Below are 19,815 nucleotides of genomic sequence, written 5' to 3' on the forward strand. Positions count from 1 at the left end.
CTGCGTTTGGGTAGCAAATAAACTCCAGTCAATCGAAATATTAGGTGAGGAACTATTTATAATGACTTGGCGACTAATCATGTTAGTAGGGTGGCAAAGATAATATATTACCAACTATTTCGTGACGACTAAAAACCCAGTTTCAAGCTTCGCTTTCCGGATAGCTCTAAATGTTAAAAGGAGCCGTGACAGAAGCCATGCTTGCTGCATGTTGCATGCTTACTTCCATGCTATTCACCTATAATTTTGAAAATAAAAGCCGCAAAACATTTTAGAGTTTAATAGCTTCTGCCAGCGGTTTCACCCGCATCCCGTGGGAACTACTTCCCGTACCGGGATAAAAAGTAGCCTATAGCCTTCCTCGATAAATGGGCTATCTAACACGTAGGCGTATTTACAGTATATACATGGCTAGTACGCAAGCATGTGAAACTAGTCGCGAATAGATTGGAATTCACTTTTTATACAAAGTCTTCCGATGTATACAGCAGCAGTACGCAAATACTCGCATATATTTTGTAGTGGCCAAAGTATCTTGCTTTGTTCCATAATATACAGTGCTAGTCCGCATGCAAACTAATCGTGTATACATTGGAATAGGCGCGAAAAACTTTACGATTCCAATCTATTCGCGAGCAGTTGCATGTTCGCCATTTTGATTAAAACACGACCTGGCATTTAATGTTAATTTAAATATTAATAATGCTCGTTCAATTAAAAAACATTGTATTAAAAATTGAAGTTAGTGACGAAAACGAATCGCTGCAAAACCGACTCCACGTAGTCTTGTCTGCCCTACCCCTAGAGTGCAATTCAAAACCGCGTAGGCGCGGAGGGGCGAGGCGGCCTGCGAGCTGAAGCGCAGGTAGTTTTAACGCCCGCTGACGCGGCTGAGGCTGGCCGGCAGAGCCGGCCAGCAAGCCGAAGCTGCGGTGGTGAGCGTGAAAACCATCTGCGACGATAAGCTCGCATGGGACCGCCGGAGCCCCGCAGCACCGGAGCCGTGACAGAAGCTATGCTTGCTGCATGTTGCTTGCTTACATTTTAAACGTACTGAGTTAAAAAAATAGAAGCTAATTAAATATATTTTATGATGTCATTTAATAGTATTTTAGAAGTTTACTGTTAGAATGCCTGCTACAAAAGATGCTAAAAAATAACCATCATGCTGAGTTGTATTTAGAGTGGTTTACTTAGAAGATAACTATAGTGGGTAAGATAGTATTATTTAGATGCTCGTTAATTGTGGCTGACTTAATAATTTAGAAGGCAACATACATTTTTGTTTAATTAGCATTTTTAATAAACAAACTCAGATTCAAAGCCATTTTTATTTAATGCTTTACCTAATATAAATTTTGTATAGTTAAATTTGACCGTGTATAAATTGGAATGATGCATGTGCACGTCTAAGCTACGAATTATACGCGAGCAGTACGCAAAATTCGTGTATACTTTGAAATCACAAATTAAAAAACAGCATTACAAAATATCAGCGAGCAGTTTCCTATGGATGCGTTTTGGCTATGTACACTCTGTAAATACGCGACCAGTAATTCCTGAGATTAGCGCGTTCAAACAAACAAACAAACAAATAAACAAAAAAAAAAACAAACTCTTCAGCTTTATAATATTAGTATAGATTTAAAGCTATTAAAAAGTCGCACAATATATTTATAATATAAGCTAGTTTATATTTATTTTTCATACAAACAATTTTAAATAGAACCTGATTTGTATTATTTATGAACGCCCATTTTATATTTTATTTTCATCATTAAGTTTTCGCTTAGATATTAATTCAGTTGCCAAAAGAAAAACTTGATGCTAGTTTAAATTAAAACGGACCTCATAACTGATATATTAATATGCTACCTTTTACTTATTATGATACTCCTTATTAGCTGCCAACCCATTATAAATGGTACCCACTCAATTATTTTTTTAACGTATACTTATTCGTTCGTTAAATATATGCCTTAGTTTATAAGCGATTTCTCTGGAAATAAACAAAAGTTTTCTAGTATCCCCCGTCACACCAGACTTACCTTTTATGAACGGATTTTGATGAAACTGAGACTCTTGATGAATGTTGAAGGTGTTTTTTGTTTGATGAATTGTATTTGTATATTGTTATGGCTGGTGAATAGTTTGTAAATAAATCACACAAAATAGTTTTCGGAGACATATATATTTCTTAAAGAGTTTACACCCACAAAATAATACGAAACGTAAAGAATTGAAAATTTATTTTATAAAAACTTATCAACATGAAAATGTTAGTGTTTTTGACAATAAACAAGTTACGTCGAATAGATTCTAACACAAAATTCTTAACCCTACAATGTTTATAAAAAACATTTTATTTTCTTTATTTTGTTATTATCCAAACGTTTTGGGAGATCTTTATAAAGGCACTCAATAGAACTGTTGCCTTAAAATGAGATCTAATTTTTGAAAATTCTACGCCCGTTATAATTTTTCTAAAAAAAACTTACATTACGAAAAAAATATCTAAAAAATTTGATCACGCCAAAATAATACGTCATATTACAAGGGTAGGTACTGATACAATAATATTTAGTATGTTTTATAAATAAAGCAACTATCGTTTAAGCACCACCCGCTAGAATCTTAAAAGAAACTATGAAATTTTTATTATAAAAATATAATTTTGATCGAGATCCAAACAATATCAAAAGAGAAATTCCAAAAGTACGTATGACATTACATCGAATTACATAGAGCTACCTACTTATAGTTAAATTTTGATGGTAAAATGGAGCATGACTACGCTAATATGAAAAATACGTGAAGACAAGACAGAAATGCATTCCACGGGCAACTTATATTAAGTAGATAAAAATAAAACAGAACCGACAGTAGGTATTCTTAATCAGAATAATATTAAATTAAAAGCATCTTTTTTAATCATTTCCTTGACATTTTCAGAGTTCATTAAGATCATTAAATTGGGTCACACATGTTCTGAAGAGAATTCTGTACGTCATTATCGTGAATTCACCAAATACCTAAAGTGCATTCCTAGAATTAAATGCATTGTTATCATCTGTATCTTAGCCCGTGTACTATTAAATGCGATACTGAACAAGTCTAAATAAGACTTAAAATAGAAAAAAATAAATGCCATTTTGAGACGCAAGTCAAAGAATTACTTGATAACTCGTTGCTACATAAAAAAAATAAAACGATAAAAATGTATTATCGCTCGAACCTTTACACTATTATCTTTGTCCAATAAAAAAAGTCAGGGGTCACTTGGTTGGAAAAAATAGCAATTATTGATTTAAAATAATTAATTAAATTGATAATCACCAGTTTTAGAAGTTAATTGAAAATAGCGACAAGCGTTGTAGATAACTGAGTCTATAGGTACCTATCTAACACTATGTTGTTTAGTAAATAAAATTGTAATGTCGTATGATGATGGACATTTCAATCGAAATGGGTGAAACGTACTTACAAGTGAAGTTATAAGTATTTACCTATATGATTCCAAGGAGGCTAGACCGAAAACTTCTAGACGGCTCTCTTCTCAGTTTATATTATAAAGAAATTAATCAAGCAAAGAAAATAAATAAAAACTGAGAGACTGTATTATCGCTATTAATGCTGCTACTCTGTACTCTGTAGGTACAGTAACAATCTCTAAAAGTTATGTTATCAACTGGTAAGTTTAATAATAACCAGTTAAGATATTCGCTAGCCTCGTTTGAACCAGACGTTACAGGTTGAGTAATTTATACTAGACGTAGGTACAAACGTAAAATAAAAATGTACATATTTCACACTCACGACACACAACACAAAAAGGTTTGCAGTCTTCAACCGAATATCACATAGCTATAGACTCCACACTAAAGGCTCCAAGCATTTATTGCAATTAAAAAGAACATCACACATTTAAACAAGCTATTAAAAATGGCAAAAAATACATCAAGAAAAATTACAAAAATAAAACATTTTCTAAACCGCGCGCATTGACGGGTTAAGTTCGTTCTAAGTCACGATTGACGTAAATCAATGAATGACTATAAACTCATGAATTAAATGTTATCAAAACTTAGATAAAACAATGTTCAAAATTAGGCAACTAGGTGGGAGATTCTTTCAAGAGTAGGCACAACAAAACATGGAGCAAGATAAATCATTAAAAAAAAATCTCGAACGTTTGACAATGCTTGGAGCCACACTATACTAAAACGTTGCTATGAGCATCCACAGCTTTCGACTACCATTCCGGGGATAGTCCCGTAAATAATATTGTAGTCATGGTCGAAATACAGCATGGTGATGCTACTCATCTTTCTGGGGGCACAGCAAGGGCCCCCACTTCCTTGGGGAGCAGCTAGATGAACAAGATGAGTATGGGGGTATTTTTGAAGGAAACTGTAAGGGCATTCCCCACTGCAGTAGTTGGCGTCATAGACTTTGGGAGCGATGATCCAGTCCCATCCGAACTCTTCGAAGTTCACGACGAGGGGGTACCGACAACATCGGGCCTCCTTGGAGTTCTCGGTGCAATCCATGCCGATTGTACGGCGAGTGCGTTTGTGCGAATTGTCTCTTAGACTTACTTCTATGTATGGCATCTGGAAAACAGAGAATTGTAGAGTTATTTTAGGAAATATTAATAATCCGAATTATTAAAGAGAGAAAAGGTAAATTCTTCTTGCTCTGTTCTCTAGATGTTTAGGATCGGCGCAATATGTTTTCCGCTTCCATTCCTCTCTGTCAGCCATCATACTAACATCTTTTGAATGACAACTTTCAACCAATCAGTCAAGCCAAAGATATAGGGGATCGAAAATGTACAACTTTCAAAAATGTCTGTCAGTTTTTTTCCCCGGGTTTTTACTCTTAAAAAACGAATTGAGAACCTCCCCCATTTTGGGAATTCAGTTAATTAATACAAGAGATTAAACTAAGACAGATGATAACATTAAAATAACACGGAATATCCGCAAAGTTGCATCATACAGAAATTGTATAAAAATGGATCCCCGATAACTTTTCAGTCTAATTGGGCAATAAACTTAAATAACATTGTCATTAAACTTAATTATATAACATTGAATTCTGTAGACATTTGTATATTATTGCAATCATTTATTTCTTTAGGCTACCTAAATAGCACGTGCAATACACGTCTCGATATGTATGAGATAAAGGTTGTAAGATATACTGATTAATATATTAAGAAATACCGACCGGGAAGCACCGACTGCACTTGATTCTATAAATCTATGTCGGTCTCTATAAAGTGACTATTGTTTACTGACTTACGGCCAGTTTCTTCATCAAAACTTAAAGTTAAAGTAATGTCTAAAGTAAAAGTAACGGTCAAATACGTTTTTTCAAGGCTAAAGTGACAGCAAAACTAATAGAAAAATTGAATTTGACCGTTACTTTTACTTTAGACATTACTTTGACTTTTACTTTGGCTTTAACTTTTGATGAAGAAACTGGCTGTTATTTGTTTTTATTATCTTTAATTATTTTTAAACGTGCACGGCTGTGAAATACCAGTGCTTAAAAGCGCTAGACGCGATTTAAATGGCGTAGTTAGACACACATCGCGGTCCAACTTCTATTATGCTCCTGTTTTTTGTCGGGGTTTAAAAAGACTCTCTATGTAGAATATGAACAATAATATTGATTAAGAAACTAACATTGAAAAGTAAAGGAGAATCTTGTGACTTACAATAAATTACAAAATGATCAAGTTAACTCACCAAAGCATTATTTGATTCTGAGCTCGGATGCGGCACAACCAAACTCATTCTATTCTTCGAGTCTTGTACTCTCACAACTATGGCTAAATTCTCCCTTGGCAGTCTGCAGAACTCAGCAACCATGGTGGTTATGTTAACCTTCAACCACTTTCCCGTTCTCAACTCTCTTCTCGTCATCTTGACCGAGTTGTCGGTGTAAGGCACGGATGCTTTGCTCCCCTGGTTGTTCCTTGTCACCCTGCTGACTTGCAAGGTTATGGTGAACGGTTCGTCAGGGTCGATGGTGGTGTTCCTCGTCTCCAAGTCCTGGATGTGCAGGTTGAGGACTGCCTCATCCAGCTCGTTTTGCAGTACCTTGTTGGTGAATCTGAAGTTGATCACTTTTAGACCTTTGAAGTGACTGTGCCGACGGGTGTCTGTTGAGTTGAAAAGTTTACGTTATTAATTTAATTAATCAATAAATTAGCAGTTAGTAGTTTATACCAAAAAGTCTATTATCTAATTCTATATTTTTTAAATAAGTAACTAAGTTCGTGCCCATGTCTGAGATAGAAGGTTATCTAAATATATTAAGAAAATCTTAATCTAAGATCGCGGCGAATAATTTTACGTTTATTTTTTATTAAACAACCTATCATTTTATAACTTTAACTTTCCTACCTAACTTTTATAGCTACTACGTATAAAACGCCTACTTAGATATAACTACATTTAGTCCGCAAACTGTATTTGTAAATTAGGCATAACGTTTGCAAGATTTAAAAACATTAACAATCTCTTTCATACATCGTTAGCATATGGTTTTTCCATGGAATATAATAAACTAAAGCCGCCACTTTAGCAACTATATTCATGAAATCACCCGTTCAAACATCACCATTTATATTTTTTTGTTAATGTTTATAAATAATGTAGGGGTTATACCCGATTTCGATAACATAATTATTTTTTCGTAGTTTTAATTTCTCATTTTTTTATTGTTAGATATCTAATTCCGATTTTATGAGGTGCATTTTTTAAATTATCAAACATAATTAATATAAATGCTGGCTTTTTAATGGTGGATTCTTCCTGTGCCAACACCGGAATACTTTCGTAGATGGGCATCTGAAAAAAAGAAAAACTGTTTTTAAAATCGATCTAAGAATAAATACCTATACACATTAAATATCATAATAATTATTATCCTAATATCGAGAGAGAGAGAGAGAGAGAGAGAAGAATCAACAGCTTTTTTACGTCTGGCCTAATCAAACAGTTTCAGTAGTTCAGTTCCAGTAATTAATCGAAAGAAATCTTGAAAATCTTTTTACAAAGCTCCTGTGCTATATCCCAGTGATTTCTAGCTCAACGTTCTTCGTCAAATAACTTGGAATACTTAAACAAAAGGAAATACAAAAGGATTCATCAGGTCGTTACAAACAGATATGTCGTAGTTAATTATGTTAATTGTTCGATCGGATCTACGGATGTATTTAATCACATAAAGCAAGAGCCCGTTTATCCTCTAACAATTTATAGCCATTAAAAAAATTCAATTTATTTATTTTAAGTAAAAGCGGTTTAAAAATCGCACGATTTTTTTAACTCATATAATACTTGGACTTTGCACCCAGAGAATGCGGCGTTTGAGCATTTTTCAGCCCAAAATAAAGCTTCTTCTACACAAGATTATTATGAAAATTTTGTACACGTGCAAGCCCATATGGGCGTGTTAACATAAACTTATTTACGTCTTAACTGAATGAACTGACCTACACCTGAACTTGCATGGGAAATATCTTTCACAACTACCAAGGTTGAACTTGTTGCAAATTCCTACAAAAAGTACAAAAATATTTACGCTGTGAAAATTTGGTGAGGCCAGCGCAAAATAAATAAAACTTATTTAAAAACGCACTTTGAATAATCAGGTAACTGAACTTTATCGGAAACACATAATACCTTAAAAGGAAGTATTAAAAAAAAAATGCTAAAATAATATCATACCTAAACAGCAATTAAATAAGTGCATATAAGTTAGAACATGGAAAATTATTTAAATTAAAAAAAAAGATTTAAAAAAATTGGCAAATTAAGATCAAGCAATATAAAAATAATTTTAAAATACAAATACCCGAATACCCAAAGCTCACTCAATTTTAAACTTAGCTCAATCAAACTGGAAGCCCACTGTCACATAGCTGGGAGCGACAGAAAATTCTAAGTCCCACTTCTTTTTTGAGTATTCGAGCTTCACCTACCAACACCCCACGGCAAACACAACCAAACTACACTTAAAAACTCGCAAAATGTACAGGTGTTAAAGAAATATCTAAAAATAAAGAGTTCGTTCATCCAGACAAGAAGGCCATACTCCCACTACGTTTAAGATCATCGCGATATTTTAACTAAAACTAAATATATATATTTTAACTACAGCTAAAATATGTGCAGTTTTGACAGGCTGTATATAAATCCGTCGTCGGGTGTTTACAATTAAGTTTTTTCGGTTTGTTGAAGGAAAACAGATTTGGTTCTTGGTAACGTTGGTTGGTAAATGCCTGGATTTTCGGGATTCCGTAGGTTTTTGGGAAGTATGCGAACATTTTCTTCGTATTCTCTGAAATCTTATAGAACCCCTGAATATTCTTTATACAAAAACCCAGTAGAAAAACATTCTTATCTGCTGCAAAAGCAAGGCTTCTGTGCAAGGTCAGCTTTTTAGGGACTGTCTGAGGTAGTTTTGACGTTCGCAAAGTGCTGATTTGTCAGTCTGGTTTAAACAAACAAAAATGATCATATCAGTGAGCTTGAAACCTTTAGAATTTCAACCCCCATGTTTTACATTGGTAATGTGAAATACCACGTAGACACTTTCAGTAGCAGTGTAAGGGATTTGTGAGTGTTGGTAGTGACTTAATATTCTCGCAACTAAACAATGGTTGAACCCAAAAACTGCCATTCACTCTTGGATAATCAAATTACCACTCAAAACCGCGAACGTGAAATATTTAAGCGCACCGATCTATTTAATCCACAGCGCGCCTAGAAACCGAAACGCGTAGTTTTATATAAATTAATCAAAATCCAAGAAGAGATGTTAGCTAAACATATCTTAATTTATATCTGTGAAAGCGTTCTCGAATGTAGTACACCGGTAGATTTTCTGATAATTTATTAGTTTTACAATTCGGTCGGTTTGCACGTGGTTTTCTAATCATTATAGTTATAGTTAATCGTGAAACAGTGAGGCAGTAACTCAATGGTTTGAGTTGACCAATCACTTGGCACTTGGTGTAAGGAGTAACTAACGCTCAGTAGGTACTGTATAGGACCTCTACAGGTACTAACCAAGGATTCGGTATACTAATGAAGAAGTGGTGACCAGACATTCTGAACTTTTGGACTATCAAGATTATTCAATAAGTATACCTCTATCGTTTAAATTCTGTCGTAATAATTACAAACAAGTAATAATTTTCTTTGGAACAAAGGAAAATGGGGGGAAATTGGGACGTTTTCACATTGGTGGATTTTCCGAGCGGCAGCAATCAATTGACAACAATGACGTTATGAACCGCACTGGGTGCTCGGAAAAACCAAGCGGATCCAAATCAGCTTGTATGAAAACGCTGTTAGAAGTATTCAAATGCTATTAACCCTTACAAGCGGCTAATACTGAAATTAAATTGATTCAATACATTTCACATTTACGCAAAAATATAAGGGAAGATAAAAGTTTTCTCTTAATGTAGCAATACTTGGACAATTATTACAATATTCAATTATAATAATTACTTTATCAGTGCCACATTTTAATTACCATATTTAATAAATTCTTTATCAAAACTACTGCGTATTTCGAAACGAATACGCCCATTGCTGCTATTGGTCCAACGTTTTAAAAAAACCATTGATGCTTGTAATTTTCGTTGGCAATCAAATATTAGGTAGCCACGCCTACGCATTGCGCAGGAGTATTATATAATATATAGAAAGATACATAGTTGTAGTCAGTATTAAAAAAAGTCAATTCAATTTACATGATGTTATCTTTTAGTCTGACGATAACTTGATCAAGCTGAGAAGTATGGACATGAGCTGACCACCACAACCTAGCCAGTTACCAGGGCCAAAGAATTGCCCGAAGGCTGGTTGTCGGTCGTAAGGAAGGTTTGTCTTTTGGCAGAGATTTTTTTAAAGGCTACTTTCTTTTCTATCTTTTCTAGATGCGAGGTTGAAACCGCGATTAGATCGGACTTTTGAAGCAATTTGTGTGTTAATGTAAACATACAAAAATCAAGTTTAAGTGAGGAAAGTTCTATTTACACCATATTAGATATGACTGTACTATCAATTGCTGCTGTCATAAGTGTGCAAGTGTGTGTATGCACGAGATCTAAGCTTCGAAGGAGCGAAAAAGCTTTGTGGGTTTTAGAAACTTTCAGAGTTATCATTAAGTTAACGGTGTTGCACCCTCGCGCCTGCGAAAGCACGTAAAGCCGGCGTTACCGAATGTTACACCGTGTCAAAGGCCGTCAGGCGGATTTGAGAAAACTGAACTGAGACATAAGTCTTAGGCATCTCACTTGATAAGAAAAAGATATGAGTTAAGTAATACAGTGACATCATAATCAATAATTTAATTAAGTAACTATATGTATCTCTAGTACTGAAGCTTCCACAATAGTTTATGTTTTAGTGCACAGGTACTCGGTGAGCGAAGCCGTACCTAGCTAAAAAATATTTGATAAGAATACATTATTTCGAGATAATTCTGAGCGGATGTGCCGGATATCGGTGGCAACAGATTTTAAACAAAAGCTTAGAAACCGCCGGAAATATCCTTGAACTAATTTAAATAAAAATAAACTTTCATTTTGAGGAAACTCTTCAAACTATTTTAATTGAACTACTAAATGATAGTCAACAAAATATTTAACATTGGCTGTGCCAAATTTTGATAAGATCTGTTTAATAGTTTTAGAGAGATTGCATTAATGCAAAAAGTACAGAGATTTTCTTGTACATAAGTAATTTAAAAATAGGTAAGTAACATCACCTATATATTTAGGATTAACTATTATGGTGGGCTAGCTTCCGCTTGGGGTTTAACCCGCATTTTGTGAAAACTACTTCCTGCACATGGATAAAATGTATGAGAATGCTGCTAGTTTAACTTATGGATACGAAGTAAAACTTAGTATGTTTGATACTCTTTTACGCTGACACTGATGAACAGATTTTGATCAAACTTATCATCATTATAGCTTATACAACAGAATAACAAATTCGTTTTTAATCGGGTTCGTAAAGTGGTTCCCTCAGGAAGCGGGTGAACCTGTTAGCCGAAGCTAGTTAATAAATAAGCAACTTCTGCCTACAACAAATCGTCTGTTCTTCTTGCCGGCGAGATACCTACCTATACTACGTTTGCCTGTCGTTACAAATGTACCAGATTTTTACCAAAGTATCAAAATCTGATGGTTGACTCTATAAGATTGTGATGATTTGGCTAGTTTACCGCCAATGGAGATAAGGAGTTACCTTTGATCAGCAACGGAATATTCTCTTTGGGCATTATATTCGTAAGAGACAAGTTCTTTGGTAGGTACTTTAGAGTTAGAGTTATCTGCCGTGGCTGTGGGATTACTCATAAGAGCTATAGGCACAAAGGCCTCCAGAGAAACATGATGAGTTCAGTAAGAGTCTGATACTCCCTCGCGCCCTACATCCTACATCAGGAGGGGTCATTTGATGATTTTCCACCAAAAAATACAAGGAAAGAGTTATAGATATGTAACGTGAATTAGCCGTTATCAAGCAACTCCCTATATGACCTTCTCAACCCAGTAACCTGGGCAACCCCCTTTGGTGAGACTGGTTGTCAGATATTCTGGCTTCTGAATACCTGAAACGACTGCCAAAGATGTTCAAATGGAAACACAGGGAAACTTGACTTGGCATAGATGGTCACCCATCCACGGGCCGTCGGCGCCGTTGCTTAACCTTATGATAAATGGACTCATGCGGTTGTTACTTTGCGACCTATCAATGGGTTAATTTTCACCTATGTAGAGGGTTAAATAGAAGTTTACCGCTATTACACCTAAGTACATTTCACAAATTTTTATGAAGTCCCATAATTAAAAAGGGGCGAGATTATCATGACTATAAATACATGGGGATGCTAAGTATATTAACTAATTATTTACAGTTTTATTTTATACTTTTATACTTTTGATAGAATGCTATAATGTACAATCTCTGTTTATTGTTGTGTATATGACATGTGTGAGTTCCTAAGACAAAGGATTTGCAAGCATGTTGCGCAGGATTCGAAGCTAATTAATTGCTATTCGGAGAAAAGTGATAATTGTTGCCTACTGGTGATTACTACTGTAAAATATTGTGTATGAATATGACACATTTAATTTTATTCCATCCAGGCGCATGGATAAAATAGTATGAGAAGTTAAAATAATCAAGTTTCAAAAGTAATTCCAAATGTCCTTAAGTCATTTTGATAATTGAGCTGCAATAAATGTCAAAAAATTAAAATATTTTTGACTAGTGAAAAACATGAGTAATTTTCTAGATTTGGTACTCACCATTCATCGCCTGCTCTCATAGAACCGGTACAACTATCAACCATCACCACACGCAATGTATCGCGAACGAAACATGTTCGAAATTCGATTCGAAAAATTCGAAAACCGCGAATTCCATATTTGAAAATTGGGACGCGCGCGCATGTTAGCGGCCAGTATAAGACTGATGCCTGCAGAACACAAACCCGACCCGTAGTGAACAAAAATGCGTGGGTTCACTACAAAATTGAATCATGAACATTTAATTTCACATTCGCATTTCCAACTCTATTTTTTGAGCTGCAAGGTCGAATTTCAGTTTAGCACACAATAAATTTTACCTTTTTAATTTTTCAATTTGTTTTAATTGTACGATACGATCAAGCAGTGAAAAGTTTTTCTTTCAATGCTAAATATGGTGTAGATGGCTGAAATTGGTTGGAATTAATTTGTGTGTCTGCGCAATTAAATGTCTTAATGAGATTCGTGGAATGGCCTAAGCTAGATGCGTTGGACATCTTCAAAAGTGACTTCATAGATTTAAATATGGATCCGTAAGGACCAAAGCAGGAAAAGAGAAACGGAAAAAGAGAATTAAGAGATAAACTATGATTTCAAAATTAACACACTTACTTTTGTAAAAACTCAGCTGTTTCCCAAAAAATATGCTTAGGTACTATTTATTTCCAAATTCTATATATTTGATGATACTTTAAACCAGTAGGTTGATAACCCAATATAATATAAAGCGAATTGTTTTCCGATCTTTGACACAGATTAAACCCGGGTTTGTAATGCATACCAGTACCTGTTCTACGTACATTTTTATCTGTCAATGTGACCGCTAATATAAACAGCAAAATAATACAAAAAGTAAATATTACTCAGAATATAGTTTAATTGGGCTAATCGACTGTTGAAAGTTTGGAGTTGTTTGGTCCTTCCGTACGCTAAATGGTAAAAGGACCAAAAAATATTTTGTGTGCAGAAGGACCAATTCTATTTTCATTCATTATGACAAATACTTCTGAATATTTTTTCATCTACATAATTTTTAGGATTTTAGCTTATTTTTGTTCTTCATCCTCATCATATCAACCAATTAGCGTCCACTGCTGAACCTATAATAATAGCTTACCTTTTTTCTTAATAAATATATCTTACTATAAATATTTCCATGTTGTGTTTTGCTATATTTTTATTTTTAATCATTTTTTTTAACTTAAGATCTATCATCTCCGCTTCTCTTATCATAAATGACATTTTTTTTTATATCCACATCCCTTTTCTGTGGACGCTACGGTCCACGCGTCGTACGGTCTCGCTACGCACCTCAGTTGCCTGCGCCGGCGCACGTTATGTCTACAAGTTGCAATGCGCGGTCGTTCACTACGTCAAGCCGTGTGACAATGACCCTTTGTCAGATTTCTCGCTTGATTGTGTAGGATTCAATGAGTTAAGTTACATTTTTTAAGCCCTTCAGTTAAGCTTAAAAATACAAAATAATGGGGGTTTGATTTGGTTTCTGGTGAAAGGACCAAAACCTCTGAACTAGTGCAGCAAGGAGCTTCGAAATTTTGATATCGCCCGGTGGTTATCGTATAATGCCAAATGATTAAAAATTGACTCCTTCATGAAATCGGGGTGATGATGATCGAAATCGTTACACGATGGATTTTTACAATATTAAAAGCACGACTTAATATAGGTATATTAAGTCGTGCTTTTAATATTGTAAAGACTACAGATTTAACACAAACGTATGAAAATTTATCCGTCTCCAAAAAAGACAATCAAAACTTTCCCCCAGACAGCGTTTTACGATCTGCGCAGGAGAATTAGCAATACATTCTAAGTTTAACCTTCATCAACAAGTGAACAGTTGTTTTCAAGTTCATGTTTGCACGTAATGTAAGGATATTGATAAAGTCAAGGCTACTGTTACTGGATAAACTCCCGGTCCTTGTGTACTTACATTAGGTCAAAGGGCACAGCAAAAATAGTAGCTATAGTGAGAATCTTCTTATCTCAGAATTGTTGACTAAAGAAATGTTTACATAACATACAAAGTGACTTTTTAAGGAATTTTTGTTGAGTTCTATTTATATAATAAATGGTTTGTTTGTTGAGTTATAAATAGATTCTTAATTCTGGTAGGATTTATGTGGAATTTGGGACACTGATAAACTATGAGCGTAGTTTTATTCACAAAGCCTAATATGTAATCCTTAGAGAAAAGACTCTAGAATACTTGAATAGGCTTAGATAGCCTAGGTTACCTGGCGCCTGTCAGTTTTGCTACTCCGCTTTTAAAATTGTATCTTCGGAATGGTCAATCATAGAAATGATAATTGCATAATTAGCACAACATCGTCTTCCGAACTGATAGAGGTCGGAAAAATACACAACGAAAAACTAACGTTTCGGTAACGTTAACGTTACTGCAGAATTGTTATTGAACCATTAAGTATATCCATACAAATAAATAAATATAAATATAAAAATATCCATACATAACATCTTTATTTTTCAGTCGAAGAAAACCCTACCAGGTTCTCAGATAAAGCTCTGCGGAGCCCCAGATATAATTGTTTGGCCTAGGTGCACAAAGAACTTCAGAAGGAACAAAAGTCAGTTTTAGTCAGTAAAAGTCTGCTACTTCCTCCTTCAACACCCACAGCTGGAAAGGTCATTTGATGCTTTCCCAACTCCAAGAAAGATGTCCTAAATTACTACCTACTACGCATTGAAAAGAAGTTCTAAACTCTCCAATGAAATGACGCAGTGCTAAAATCTCTAACCTAGACACAATAAAGGTCGTACCCATCAAAACAGTTATGTGGACGGTTCCGTATAATAAATCAATTGTCCTTCAGATTGTTGTGATACATTTATTTAGAAGTTACTATCGTTTGAGCGGTTATTTAGACAGGTTTAACTTATTTAAGTGTAGTCTATTGTCGATTGTTAACTCCTTTATCGAAAGAATAGCTGGTTATTTGTGTATTTTTATATTGCATAATGCTATTTATCAGCTACTTGTAAAGAAACATATGCACGCAGGTGCCTCAATCTCCTGCAGAATTATATTTTATTTAAACCTAAATGTTTTGGGTGTGCTATCGCACTATCAAAATATTTTACGTGAAAAAGTGTTCAAAAAATCAATTTTTCTTTGATTTGGATGCTTGTGGCGTTATTAAAAAAAAACTGGAATGAACCAAATGGAGAAAGACATTGGTAAGTTGACTGATTGTATATTTCAAATAATTAGTAGCCTCCTAATACTTCAGAGACATAAAAAAAAATTGGCTAGAAGCATACACAGAAGGGTCTCATGGAGAATGATAAGCAACTACAAAATCTATACTGACCTTTCTTTTTTCTCCAGATTTCTAGCTGCAAACAATTGCGCAATTCGTTAGTCACACTTTTTTCGCCAACGCACAAAAATGTACTGTACAGATTGACCTCATATCTTATCTCACTGCGGAGATCTTTCGTTTTACGTCAACTAAAAAAGCCGAGGCCGTCAAAATTATTAGTTTTTGGATAGTGAGCCTTTTTATTATTTATATACACGTGTTTCTCTTACATGCGCGTAAATATTTGCACAAGGTTGTCTAAAAACTGCAAAGCGGGATTTTGTTACTGATAATTTTTCGTTGACTTTGGATTTTATTATAATGGTCCTAGTTGTTTTTGGTTTCGCACAATACTTGTATTGATGCTTTATGTGTCCTAAATTTTTTGATGGTCACATGTTCGAAATTCGAAGAAAAACCTTAAGTACCAAATGATAAAAATAACTCTTTCACAGGTCACTCCAATCTTGTTGCACAATTAAAAGGTCATGAACAAAGGACCAATTTCAAGTTAATGTACTTAAGATACTACTGAATTAGTTCTCACTCATTTGTCAAATTTAAAGTCATCCACCTGAGATTACCCCTCTGTGACCTCTTATGCCATCCTCGAGAGAGATACCAGCGAGGCTAACAATCCTGGTTTATTCTCAATCGAGATTCCTCAACGTCAATACGTAATATAAAAACCTAATACATTTGACCCGAACTCTGAGGGCATCAGTATGATAAATGATCTTATTTGATTTGTTTGTAAACAATTTGGTAATTTGATCGTACGACGACAAATTTAGCTTTTCAATTCAGAATATGAGAACCATTCACATAAGATGTAACTTCCTGTGTGTAAATACAGGAACTGTTATGACGGAAAAAGACTTTCAAATAATATTCTTAAAAAAAACATAGCGGAATATTAAAATGACCTCAATTCGTCCAGTAAATGAATTAACAAAACAGACCTCTGGCCCCAATAATCGATCCCAATTCCCGATCAATAAGAAAACGTGCAAAATTTGCAACGTACCGAGATCGTGGCACCCGCTCGCCGAAACAGCTACATTGAACAATTACGGCCAATATTGTGGACCTCACATATACGAAACTGACCACCCAAATGAATCATGCGCAAAAAATCATCACCACGCCATTCTGGACCTTAGGACTACTAAAATAAGTGCGAGGGAAAAGATTTTGTGGATTCTTCAGGAACAAATCAATGTGTATTCGCTGGATAGAAGCGTATGTACGTAAGTTCAAAGTCACCGCTGCCAGATAACGTGGTGTTGAATGATTCTGTGAGAAGAACGTCAGCGGTCCATTTGTGAACGGTACTTACAAAGAACTAGTTAAAGGCACGCCTTCTCACAATGGTCCTTGGTTCCGGAGACGAAATTTATGTGTGAAATGATGATGGAGTAGATTTTTGGTGGTTTGACCTCTACGTGCCGAGATCAGGAAGCGATTGATAGAAGGACGGCACGTGAGTTACTGATAGCCTTTAACACTTCTATTTTGGGAACAACTCGAACATGATATAGAAAAATGGGGTTATGAAATTGAATCTGAACAAAGCAAGAAATGATCAGAGTTTAATTCAGAAAAGAGTTTAATTCAGAAAAGAATGATGGAATTCTTACGTACTGGCAAGGTCCACCTTAAAGGCTTGCTACTTGTCAAGTTTTAATAGAAAATTAAATACTTGATTCATTGCGTTTAATAGGTTTATAACAAGGTGTATGAAAACTTGCCAAGTAACATCATTAAAAAGTAACTATTTTTAACTGAGGTATGTGTATGGAACTTGGTACTTATTCAGATCTCACTTCTTTTATAGGCGAAGCATTCCCATATTATCGAACTTGGCAGTCTTTCACATTTTTGTTTTGGGTTTATGTACTTACACTTACAGTTAGCTGTACACCCGACTCTGCCAAAAGGTATTTTTTCACCTTTTGCTATGTACGATTTATGAAGCACGTGGGGTCATTTGAAATCCAATCATTATTGTTGTTAGATTGACGTATTGTTTGTACCGGGCTTAGAAGTAATTTTACTTGACCACTATTATGATATTCTGCCAAAACATTAGCAAGTTACGGACATTGGAGTTTTGTTCTATTACTCGAGGCCATATTGATGTTTATTCCTGAACCATTGTTAAAGGAAGTAAATTGCAATATGATCCAACTATAAATAGTCATCCGATTTGGTTTAAATAAATTTTCAAGAAAAAGATAGGGATGAAACTTACTACAATGTAGGTACACGCCAACCTACAGACACCAATCTGAGATAGTGACAAAAATCTAAAATGACTTGAAGTCGAAAGAACCTATAGTCTATCTTAGTAGGCGCAGATCACATGACTTATTTTAAAACTCAGACTAAAAATAAAATTCAGCTAACAATCAATGTTTACTTGATCAATTAAAGTTAATTAAACCATTACGTTATGTAGTACTTCATTTCTATTTGTGTAAAAAGTCCTATATACTATTGTTTACTTTACCAAAGTGCTTGCTCAAACGGAGTATTAAAATCGCCGTTGAAAAATAAACTGGAAGGACCACACACTTAAGTTCATTGTTCTTCTGTCAAATGGTTTATTTTGCATACCTCGTACCTCAGAGGTCCTTAATCCTTAAGAAGTGGAGTGGCCGTTCAGAGAGGCCAGAGTGTCGGGGGAAGCGGCTCCATTCCCACGGCCAAGCCGGATGCTGCGGTCACTACCAGCCAGATCGGAGAAGGGAGGGACTCTATCGATATGTCGATGAAAATATATTTCTTAAATCAGGGTACTCACTAGTATTCTTACCAAGGGGTATCGGGTTGCCCGGGTAACTGGGTTGAGGAGGTCAGATAGGCAGTCGCTCCTTGTACAACACTGGTACTCAGCTGCATCCGGTGAGACTGGAAAAGCTCGAGAGATGATGATGAGTACTCAGGATCTCAGATATGCCAAGGTAAAAACTGCTGCAATTATGACGGACCAACAGATATAACTGATAGCAAGAAAAAACATAATTATTTTTACCCGACGGTTTTCTTTCTAGATAGAGGATAGAGGTACAGGAAGAAGTCTATAAATTACAATTTATCAATCAATTACAAATCCGGAGATGAGGTAAATATAGATGAACAATGAACGAAGCTATCTAATAAATTGAAAAGCTACAATACAAGAAACAATACACCACATTCAGCAAATCATGATTGAAACCACATAGTGACGAGTCAAAAACGTCGCCAAAAAAATTTACAAAATATTTAACCAAGAAGCAATTGCGTTAATTTAAATTAGGCATAGCAACATCAACATAGCAACGGAAACATGTGAAGATCTTTCATTCTGATAAAATTTATCAAACTTTGTCAAATATATTTTCATCTCTGTCTTCCTTGTGTTAATTTTTGATGGGGAAGAGAGATGCAAGATGTAGTGATGTCATCGACTTGACGTATGTTGTCGCCTTTAAGTCTGGTGGATTTGGTGTGCGACTGCGCAAGTCATGTGGTTTTGATTTGTTTTAGATTAGATGTGTGTGATATGCAGATGACTGTGATGTTCTCAGATATTTTGTGTGGGTTGAGAATTATGCGAATGACGTATTTAAACATTTAACTAAATCCCCATAATTCTCCTAATGTTTATATTTTTCTGGATTATTATTTACCTTTCTTCATTATCGTCTGATAAGAATTAAATCTGACACCAGTTATCCTCATGCTACGACATGAGGATTAGTTTATTTAAAAGATCTAACAGGTTCGTAATAAACTTAATATTATCACTTATTTATTTTCCACCATTATTGTATTTATTCATGACACCTTTCATTGATAGAATTTCAAAATAGCCAATCATAATAATTCGCTTATATTTCAGATTTTATCTAGGATTTTATATAGACCTCTATTTCTTGGTCTTATAACAATAGGTTACGGTATTAAAAGATGAAGTGATTAGGTCATTTCTTTTTGTTCCAGTCTTAACTATGTCTAGCTATATATATATATGTTCCTCTAAGGTAGGTGCTACCCTAATTGTTTCACCATTTTTTTCTAATCTGCATACTTCCAATATTTTTAGAGTCTTCTACGAATTATACTGATGCTTCT

The 19,815-nt window shown here is 34.8% G+C and overlaps 1 protein-coding gene across 1 annotated transcript; it reads right to left on the reverse strand.

Moving 5' to 3' along the window:
* Positions 1 to 2,172: 2,172 nt before the first annotated feature.
* LOC124642698 (growth/differentiation factor 8-like) lies at positions 2,173 to 16,844 on the reverse strand. The gene is made up of 4 exons (XM_047181300.1): positions 16,837 to 16,844; positions 15,703 to 15,785; positions 5,757 to 6,172; positions 2,173 to 4,613 (listed from the first exon to the last, which is right to left on the reverse strand). Exons 1-4 carry the CDS (start codon positions 16,842 to 16,844, stop codon positions 4,230 to 4,232), a joined length of 891 nt encoding a protein of 296 aa, XP_047037256.1. The 3' UTR covers positions 2,173 to 4,229.
* Between the last annotated feature and the right edge of the window lie 2,971 nt (positions 16,845 to 19,815).

The sequence above is a fragment of the Helicoverpa zea genome, chromosome 25, assembly GCF_022581195.2.
Source record: "Helicoverpa zea isolate HzStark_Cry1AcR chromosome 25, ilHelZeax1.1, whole genome shotgun sequence".
NCBI classification, from domain to species: Eukaryota; Metazoa; Arthropoda; class Insecta; order Lepidoptera; family Noctuidae; genus Helicoverpa; species Helicoverpa zea.

Bases quoted from the DNA above. Each gene is read 5' to 3' on its own strand.
- LOC124642698 (XM_047181300.1), bottom strand. The intron at 6,173-15,702 runs GTCAGTATAGAT...TCAACTCAACAG, and splicing joins AATCTGGAGAAAAAAGAAAG to ACACCCGTCGGCACAGTCAC. The intron at 4,614-5,756 runs GTGAGTTAACTT...TCTGTTTTCCAG, and splicing joins CAGAATCAAATAATGCTTTG to ATGCCATACATAGAAGTAAG.